Genomic DNA, 10,014 nt, shown 5'->3' on the forward strand with positions numbered 1-10,014 from the left:
TAAGGATCCCAAGGTCAGGTTTTGTTTGGCTTTTATAAGCATTGCTAATATACAGCCTCACTTCCTGTCTGGAGTCTTTGTGGACAAATTCATCAAAGTTTTACAGGTAAACAGTTATGGAAATAAAAATCAATATTATCAACTTTGAAGATCACCTGACCCAATTTTGGTGCCAATTAGTAAAAATATTTTAGTAGAAATAAAAGATTTGATTAAAAAGAGGATGAAAAAATCTAGTTGGCTGGATATTGATATCATCAAGTTCACTGATTTCATCAAGACAGAAGAAACCAGAAGGAAAAATTAGTTAATATTTAATGGTGAATGTCCCAGGGCTTTGTAAGTGCATCTCTTTAAACAGAAGATGATCAGATGAGCGTCTGACTGATGATTATATGATAACACAACACTCGACTGAATCTGACTGAATTCCTGACAACATCTCAGTCAACGGCTCATTCTGCTCTCATGAAATGTTTCGTAATGACAGATCTTGCTCAAGTCCACTATGATCCTGTTCTCCTAGATCTCTGTTACCTGCAGGAACTGGATGTGATCTTGTGTGTGTGAAAGCTGCTCCAGCTCAGCGTCTCTCCTCCTCAGATCATTGATCTCCTGCTCCAGTCGCTCCAGTCGTCCTTCAGCTCGACTCACTGCAGTCTTTTCCTGATCTCTGATCCGCTGTGTCGCCTCAGAGCGGCTTCTCTCAATGGAGCGGATGATCTCAGTGAAGATCTTCTCACTGTCCTCCACTGCTGTCTGTGCAGAGCGCTGTTACACACACATCACAATCACACATTTGCTTTAGCAGGACTGACAGAGTCCAAACTGAGACGTCTCAAACTTCTCTTCTTCTCCAGACTCACCTTATGAGACTTCACAGCCTCTCTCAGATGCTGAAGATCTTTCTGTCTCTGCTGGATTCTCTGACGGATCTTCATCTGTGTCTCCTTCAGCTGTTTCTGGAGGACAAACCAATGACAGCAAATGACAACTGAAATGTCAACATTATTTCATCAGTGCCCAGTTTTATATGAATACTTCAGCCTAAAGTTTTAATTCTGTCATCATTTACTCTCCCTCATGTTGTTCCAAACCTGTATGACTTTCTCTCTATTGTGAGACACAACAGAAGATATTTTGAAGAATGTCTCAGCGGTTTACAGAGGCAAAATCAAATATGGTGACACGACAATAACATCAAACCTCATTGGTTCTTCCACGTCACAGTCACATGACTCAACATCATGATGTCATGACACAAACACCAGTGAAGTTTGATGTTTTTGATGTCATCATATTTGATTTGGGCTCCACGTTCATCAATGATTTGATTTCATTTGTGAATCAAACTTATGCCTTTTTAAAAAGTGTACTTATTTTGATAATCATATACTAATATAATGGTGAAATAAGTGTGAACTGAACGTAACGTTTTCAGACACGTAATTGCACGTTAATTGCTATTAAATAGAAAAATTTATTATAGTTTACATTTAAATTTAAGAGTGACTTAAAGGAGCATTGCGTAGGTTCTGACATTTCTGACCGTTACTGACACCAGTGGCCGTTAGAGAAACTGCAGCCAGTCTCATGCTCGTTCTAGGTGCGCACACTCGTTAACAATAAAAACAAAAACCACAAAAACAATAAAATAATACATTGCAAAATGGCCTGTAACTATGTCTTACCTTTGCAGTAAAAAGAAAGCCAGCTCGGGGTCTGTTTTTATACCCAGCGCTGACCGGAGCTCCCTCCAAGAATCCAAGAATCAAAAGCCGCTGCAATGTTGACTCTTGTCTTTGCCCGACGCCGGTCACTCTCTATCTTGGCCGCACTAGATGAGGCTTTTTTTTTTTAAACTTACGAGAAGTTGCCGTGGGTGTCTGGATTGTACTGGAGGCTGGTCGCTTCTTTCCGTCCACAGAGTCCATTTGATTCACGATACTGCTAGCGATTGTCGGATTTGCCGCTGCTTACTAATGGCCGGATGTAAGCCCAAGTAGACGAGAACGCGCATGACGTCACATTTTGTGAATTTTTCCGCCAAATCGGACCCGACTCCTCCACACACAATTGTGCCTACAGGCTGATAGAGGCAACCGTGGTGGACATTAAGGTGTCATTCTTTCTATTACAATATGGTTGGCTCATAAATGTACAAATGAAAACTCTATCTTAAAGATTTTTTTAAGTAAAAAGCTACGCAATGCTCCTTTAAATAGTATTTAAGTATACAATGTAATTTCATAATTATTAAATATTAAAATGTACTTTAAAATAAAACTTTAATTTTATTATATAAAGCGTACTTATGAAACAGTTATGGAATTTGCTCCCTTTAAGTGCACTTAAGTGGCCTTTCATTTAATTTAATATTATATTATCTGCAAGTGCAGTTTTTTTTTTAAATATACTTTTAATTTGAAGTTCAGTACAAGTGCATGTCAATACACTTAAGTGTACTTCTTTTTTTAACCACTAGTCGTTTAGATTACTTTTTTTTTTTTTTTTTTTTTGGAGCTTGAAACTTTTGTACCTCACTGACTTTCAATTTATTGACAAAAATATGAGACATTTTTCAAAATAACATCTTTTACATCCCACATAAGAAACTCAGTCAAACCGGTTTGGACCAACATGAGTAAATGAGTGAGTAAATAAAGACACTTTCATTTCTGCGTGATCAATCTCTCTCAGCTCATACCTGTTTCTCTGTCCTCTGTGCTGCAGTTGATACAGTGTTGTGGTTTTTATGTTCATACTCTTTACACCACACACAGATGCACTGTTGATCAGTAATACAGAACATTTCTAGCTCTTTATCATGTTTACGGCAGATCATGTCCTGCAGTCGTCCAGTGGCATCAATCACTTTGTGTGGTTTACGAGAGTGATATTCCTCATGATGGTCAAAATGAGTTTGACAGTAAGATTCCTGACACACCAGACAGGACTTTTCGGCTTTGTATTTTCTTCCAGTACAGACGTCACACTCCACGTCTCCAGCTCCAGCGTAACAGTCAGCAGGACGTTTACGCTTCTTCAGTTTCTCCACCACTTCAGCCAGAATGGTGTTTTTCCCTAAAGCAGGTCTTGGACTGAAGGTCTGTCTGCACTGAGGGCAGTTGTAGACTCTCTTCTGATCCCAGCAGTCTGTAATACAGATCTTACAGTAACTGTGTCCACAGTGGAGAGTCACTGGATCCTTCAGGAGATCCAGACACACTGGACACATGAACTCATCCTGAGATATTCTGGCTTCTGCCATTTTACCGCATGTAAGACACAAACACACAACAGCTCAACAATACTTCAGTTTCTCTGAACTGAGGAGTTAAGGTGGTTTCCTGCTTGTGTGTTTGAGTGACGAGTGTAAAACAGGAGTGTCTGTAAAGCAGCTGGTCAATGAGAGTTACTTCACTGCTGTTTATGTGCCCTAGTGAAGTCAAAAACATTGTTATTCCGAGTTCCGAGAACATGAGCCATTAAATCCCCACATTATACAGTAAATTCTGTTTTTATGACTCAATTCTGTGTTGGGCTTTACTTTCAGTTTTATTTGCGGTAGTTTGCGTGTTGACTTGATGAAGAGATTCTCAGCTTATCATCTGATGTGATGCGTATGGAAGGCCAAGAGGGCCAAAAACACGTGAATGTTAACGCAAATTTAACACGTATTTCACGTGTATTTTACTTGTGAAATATATGGAACGCTAAAAGCCTCACAATGCGCCATTTGAACACCATTTGAACAGCCAGGACGCCGCTTTTTACGCTAGCAAAAAGCGAAACGCCGTAAAAAGCGCCGTGTAATTGTGTGGAGGTGGCGAAAAAAACAACGCTCTATATGCTTATGTAACGCCGCTTTTTACGGGGCACAGTGTCCCCAATGACGCGTAATAAAATTAAAATGATCTCCACCCTGTATTTTCCAAAGCCAACAAATTTGAACTGTTATCACCCAATCAGTAAAGAACAAGAACAGACCACATTAATCCAACCCAGCACAAGGATGAGCTTCCACACTGAATGTTGCTGAAACTGAGAGCGGTGCTTTAGCTCACTGCTAACGTTACCGCCTTGTAAGGCAAGTCTCTGTGGGTCGTGGGTTCGCACCCACTCACATCCTGTTATTTCAGAGAGGTTTTTATCTTTTTGTACAGTCTGTTTTCTATTAGAATGGCAATCTGTAAACTTAAGTTGTAGGCAGACAAACCTTATTGTGTTTTCATCTATTTTATTAACCTAATAGAACTGATCCAGCATTAATATACTGACTGTGCTTGCTTTAAGGTGCAACATCTGCAATAGAGATGTGCGGATGGGCTATTATTTCATCCGCAACCGCATCACAAAACTCATCATCCGTCCGCCATCCATCCTCACCAACGTTTTTCACCAATTTTCCCGCCCGCCATCCGCTTATACAAGGCGCTGCTGATGACAGCCTCGAGACTAGAAACCGCCCGCCACCCGCCCGAATTTAATTAAAATATTTTTTTTCGTCACGTCATCCGCCCGATCCGCGGTTTATCCGCGGCTATAACCGCCAACCGCGCATCTCTAATCTGCAAGCTTGAGAAAGAAGGTGTTGTAAACCTTTTCCTTCTAAAGTGTAGAAAAAGTCAGAAGCGAAGACCAGGAGACCAGAAGACTATCTTATAAGCAGAGTTCTTTATTGCTGTAGCATCGCTGTAGTCACCATCCAAGTCTGACTCAATAGCTAAAAACACAGTGTTTATATCTTTAAAGGGGGAGGAGTTACAAAGAGGGGAAATTCCCCAACCCTGATATTCGTCAGCATAACAGTGCGATTCAAATAATTAAATATCCTAATCCAATCAGCCAGACTCTTCACCGCTTAATGGCCAGGCATTACATAAAGACATAAGGTGATAGTCTCAGTGCTCTGATCAATTTAAACCTGCATTGATTGGTTACCTCCACTGTTACTGATTTCCACACACAAATGTTAATGCTTTAATGTTAAAGCTAGAATGTCCACTAATGTGTTTATTTACAAGTAAAAATAAAGGGGACCAAGAGCCCAACTAAAGCAAACACTGATCACCACAATGGTGACACTTCAAATGAAACAAATTTCAACATCTAAACCTCTGCTAATTCTCACTAAGATCATCTGACAGCAATAGTCAAAGTAATTATGTCTAAATGAGACCATAAATTATGTAAAAAATATGTCCACAATGGCCACATTTGAACTAGTTTTTAACCTTGTAGGAAGAGGGTCCATGAACGTCTATATCGGACGTGCAGAAACCGTCAAAAAAAGACGTCATAAAAACTTTCATTCTGGCTCCTCAGTGGACGTCTTTTCAACGTCCGACTTTTGTGACAAAGACGTTGAAAAGACGTCTTTTGGACATCATTGTGTTTAGTGGGTTGCTTTCATCAAAACAGTGTACATTTGTAACTCAAATTCGGTTGAGTTACACTGCCGAATTTATTTGACCATTGTTTAGTGATTCTTCATTTAATTTGAGTCTATACAGTGTCTTTTGTTATTTTCTTTGGGTTTTGATTTGCGACGACTGGGTTGGGACCAAGTGGTTGGCTCCTCCTTGGAATTGTATTAATTTCCTTTTTTTATTTAATTGTATTTTTGTTTTCTTTGCTTTTTCTTTAATGTCTTTTTCTTTCGTTTGTTGGCAGGACCTGGGCGCCTGGGGGGCAGACGAATGATCTTTTGATGGTGGCATCTTTGGGTGCTTGAGCACCTGCCCCTTGGTGCCCAAAGTGCCCTTTTGTCAAAGCAAAATTTCCTCTCCTTTTTTTTGTAATTAAAGGCCGCCATGTTGTGGATGCCTGCCTATGCCCAATTACATATTAGTAAAATTAATGAATAATAATTTAGCCGTAAATAAAATGATCCAAATCATGACCTTTCACCTGATGATGGCCTCATCTGACCGAGACGATTCATCACGCCGCACGCGCATTTTTTAATTTCGCACGCACTACCAGAGGATATCCAACACCTCAGCACCTGGTATGTGGTGTTTCATTTTCAGCAAAGTGATTTTGATGTTTATTTACTTATTATTTTACAAGAACGATGTGAAGAGAGCATGCAGATATGTTGTTTATAACATCGTTGTGTGTAGCCTGTAGAAGTAACGTTAGCTTGCTGTTTTGAGGGAGAAGTTTCACAGGCGTCGAGGGGTCTGGTCTTTTTATGTTATTTGACTAAACTATAATTATTATTACAGTATTTATTTTTTAAAAACTTAGAGTGCCTTAAAAATAATTATCACAACACTGGGTAAGGCTTATACTGATTTTCTCATTCTATTAATTATCAATTTATACAAATAAAAAAATTCAGAACAGGACTAAAATATAATTATATTTTAAATATGACAAAAACATTTTTACATTTCTACAACAGCAAAAGTAGTGTTTACAACAGCAAGACCACTACAGCCTGTAAACTCAATAATGTCTCTCTGGAAATAAATGTAAAAATATCAATGTCAATATCAAATGGATAATATACCTGACCTGACATTTTTAGTAGGTGCCAACAGAATGAACACACACACACTAGATTTGATATAAAGATTTGACTAATGAAAAACTGATACTAAATCAACATGAACTCAACTTTGACAAAAAGTGACTAATTATGTCTGAATAAAAACCCAGCAACCAGGGAAAACACAGCATAGATATGTTTATATATAAGGCTATACAGCCATCTTGTGGTTACACGATGGAATTGCAGGTGATAAATTGTGCATAATTTTTATCTTAAAATACATGTTAAAGGGAAAAAATATTATTATAACTCATTTTAGTAAAATAATAATAATAATTCTGGAATCCTCCCGATCAGTAGTCGGGTGAAATTATGCATGCAGAAGTGCAGATACTAGGCCTTCATTCAGCAACATCAAGATTACAAACTGGTATGGCCTGATGAGTAGGAGGATGATGAGCAGGATACATGCACTGAATACACAGTAATTTTCTTTCTTAACACACCAGCTCGAAATTCAGTTTTGGCTCATATAGTCAGCCTAATGGTGCACAGCCTATTAAGCAATCATGATGCATTAATGTATGTATTTATTTAGTTAGTTAGCTATTTGCTCCTTTATTTATTTATTTACATGTATGTGTGCATTAAAAGTACCATTTCAGCAATGAGAACATTTCAGAGCCAAATCAAGATAAAGATGTGTTCTGGTAGGGGCGGTACGAAGATGGCGAGTTGAGCAGTCGTGTTTTCTGAAGCTCGTTATAGTTGTTCCCAAAAGTGTGTCTGAAGTAAGTAACTCCAACTGATTTGTCACGCGATGACTTCACAAAAACTAATTAAACCTGCTAAACTAAAACTAGACCCCAAAGGAAAAGATCTGTCGCCTAATATTGAAAAGAAAGTTGAGACCAGAGAAACGGAGCACGACTACGCAATGGAGGTCTCTGTAAACAGCAAAAGAGGACGCGGTGAGGCCTCTCTTCCTGCAACGCCAAGTAAAAATCCTGCGGAAAAAAAGGTCAAGCCTACAGCTGACAGTGAGAAGGCGGAAATCTCCAATGAAACCATTTTGGAGGCAATTTTAAAACTTGAAAGGAGGGTGGATGAGAAGCTGGCGGATTTAAGCGAGCAAACTAAGCAAAGCAGCGCCATGATTGCAAGCTTAACAAAGGCGATTCAGTTCAACACAGAAGAGGTAAATGAGTGCAAGAAAAGAGTCAAGGACTTGGAGATTCAAAATGAGCTTCTTCGCAAGGATAACGATGATCTAAAGGAGAGAGTGAGAGAACAGGAAAGATATAGAATGAGATGGTGTCTTCATATCAAAGGCATTGAAGAAAAAAAAGATGAAGATATCAGATCACATGTTATTCAGATTCTAAGCAAGTTTGCACCTGAGATGGAGGGAAAGATGGAAGAGGCTGTTGACATTGTCCATAGGCTGGGAAGAAGGATAGACAATAAAAACAGGAATGTCATCGTGCTGTTCACTCAAAGACGGGTGAAGGATGAAATCTGGCGTCGAAGCAAAAATTCTCCTATTTGCAAGACGGAAGGAGTTCGTTTCGCGGAGATGCTTCCTCGAGAGGATTTGGAAGACAGACGAAAGCTTTGGCCTCAAATTTATCAAGCAAGGAGGGCAGGAAAGGTTGCGTTCTTTCGCGGTCCATATGGCTTCATTGAAGGACGACGGATCGACGTTGACGGGTGAAATTATACATTTATAAGTGTCAATCAGGTAATTTAGTTGGAAACTTTTCAATGGGACACTAGAGCTCTATTTGTAAGTCGCGGTTCATACAGTGACTGAGTGAGCCTACAAGTGGTTCGATTTTTGGTTTTATAGTTCTCTAATTTTCGTTTTTGTTTTTTGTTTGTTTTAGCGTAATGATTAAGGACAAAATAATCTTCGGTTCTTTGAATGTTAGGGGCTTAAAGGACATTGTTAAAAGGAAAGCAGTTTTTTTATTTTGTAAAGGGCAGAAAGCTAATTGTGTGTTTCTACAAGAGACTCATTCTTCGGACTCGGATGCATCTTTCTGGACTAATCAATGGGGGGAGAAGATTTTTTTCAGCCATGGGTCTAACCGTTCTGGAGGAGTGGCAATATGTTTCAACAAATGTCCTGGGGAAGTCATCGTTCATAAAGCTGATGGAAGTGGGCACTGGTTGATGGTGGTACTGAAAATTGATGGTATTTTTTTCATTCTAATTAATATTTATGGATTTAATAATGCAGCACAAAATCAGAAATTATTAGAAGATATTTCTAATATGATCTCCGAAACTAAAGTAAGATACCCATCTGATAATGTTTTAATAGGAGGGGACTGGAATCTGGTTCCTGACGAGTGGAAAGATAGATGGCCTCCCAGACTTAACAAGGGGCGGCTTAATGCTAGTGTTGATTTTTTGGTGACAGAAAATAATTTGAGTGATGTTTGGCGATATTTAAATCCTGAGGTTGAATGCTTTTCATGGTTTAAACCAAATGGGGAGAGCAAATCTCGAATTGATTATTGGATGGTCAGTGACAACATTCTAAAATATGCTGTAAAATCTACAATTTCTAAAGCTCCGTTAACGGATCATTGTTTCATAGATCTCGTTTTAGAACCCACAACTAAGCAATTTAGAAACAAAGGTTACTGGAAGTTCAATGCCTTCCTTTTACAAAATGAAGAATTTTGCAATAAAATTAAGGAGTTAATAAGAGATATAGAGATAAATGATTCTTTTGATTCTAATATAAGTAAATGGGAATTTCTAAAATTTAAAATTCGTGAATTTTCCATTGGATTCTCTAAGAAACTAATAAAGGAAAAAAGAGAATATGAAAGGAATTTAATTTGTGAAATAAGTCAGTGTTGTAACAAACCTATTTTAAATGATTATGATAATGATAAGGTGATGGAGCTGCGAAGTAAATTAGATCATTTGTATCTTGAGAGGGCACAGGGTGCTTATATAAGATCGCGCGCTAAGTGGATTGAGGAAGGTGAAAAGAACTCTTCATACTTCTGTAATTTAGAAAAAAATAGACGGCAAAGGAACTCTGTCAGTAGTTTAATGATTCAAGGTGAGGAATGCAAAGATTATAAAATAATTGAAAAAGAAGTGTTTCAGTTCTATTCTAAATTATATTCCTCAGATTTCTCTTCCCATGAGTCAGATCTTTTTTTTTTCTCAAATTCAGAACAATATTCTTTCAAAGTTTTATGTGATTCGGATCTTAAAATAGAAGAATTGGATTCAGTTGTTGAGAAGATGCCTTTAAATAAATCCCCAGGGACAGATGGGCTCACTAATTATTTTTTTTATTTTTTTGGGGGAGATTTGAGAAATCTATTTTTCTGTGCCCTTAAAGAAGGTATTGAAAAAAAAGAGTTGATTGAAAGTATGAAGCAAGGTTTGATTACACTGATTCCAAAAGCTGGTAAAGATAAAAGAGTCTTAGACAATCTGAGGCCTATCACTTTGCTTAACATTGATTATAAAATCTTTTCTGG

General features: G+C 38.2%; 1 protein-coding gene across 1 annotated transcript; it reads right to left on the reverse strand.

Annotated features, from left to right (window-relative positions):
- Positions 1–351: 351 nt before the first annotated feature.
- LOC130095254 (E3 ubiquitin/ISG15 ligase TRIM25-like) lies at positions 352–3,303 on the reverse strand. The gene is made up of 3 exons (XM_056261947.1): positions 2,708–3,303; positions 867–962; positions 352–771 (listed from the first exon to the last, which is right to left on the reverse strand). Exons 1-3 carry the CDS (start codon positions 3,269–3,271, stop codon positions 523–525), a joined length of 909 nt encoding a protein of 302 aa, XP_056117922.1. The 5' UTR covers positions 3,272–3,303; the 3' UTR covers positions 352–522.
- Positions 3,304–10,014: the final 6,711 nt, after the last annotated feature.

This window comes from Rhinichthys klamathensis, unplaced genomic scaffold, assembly GCF_029890125.1.
Source record: "Rhinichthys klamathensis goyatoka isolate OS25496 unplaced genomic scaffold, OSU_Roscu_1.1 h1tg000189l_1, whole genome shotgun sequence".
In the NCBI taxonomy this organism is placed as follows: domain Eukaryota; kingdom Metazoa; phylum Chordata; class Actinopteri; order Cypriniformes; family Leuciscidae; genus Rhinichthys; species Rhinichthys klamathensis.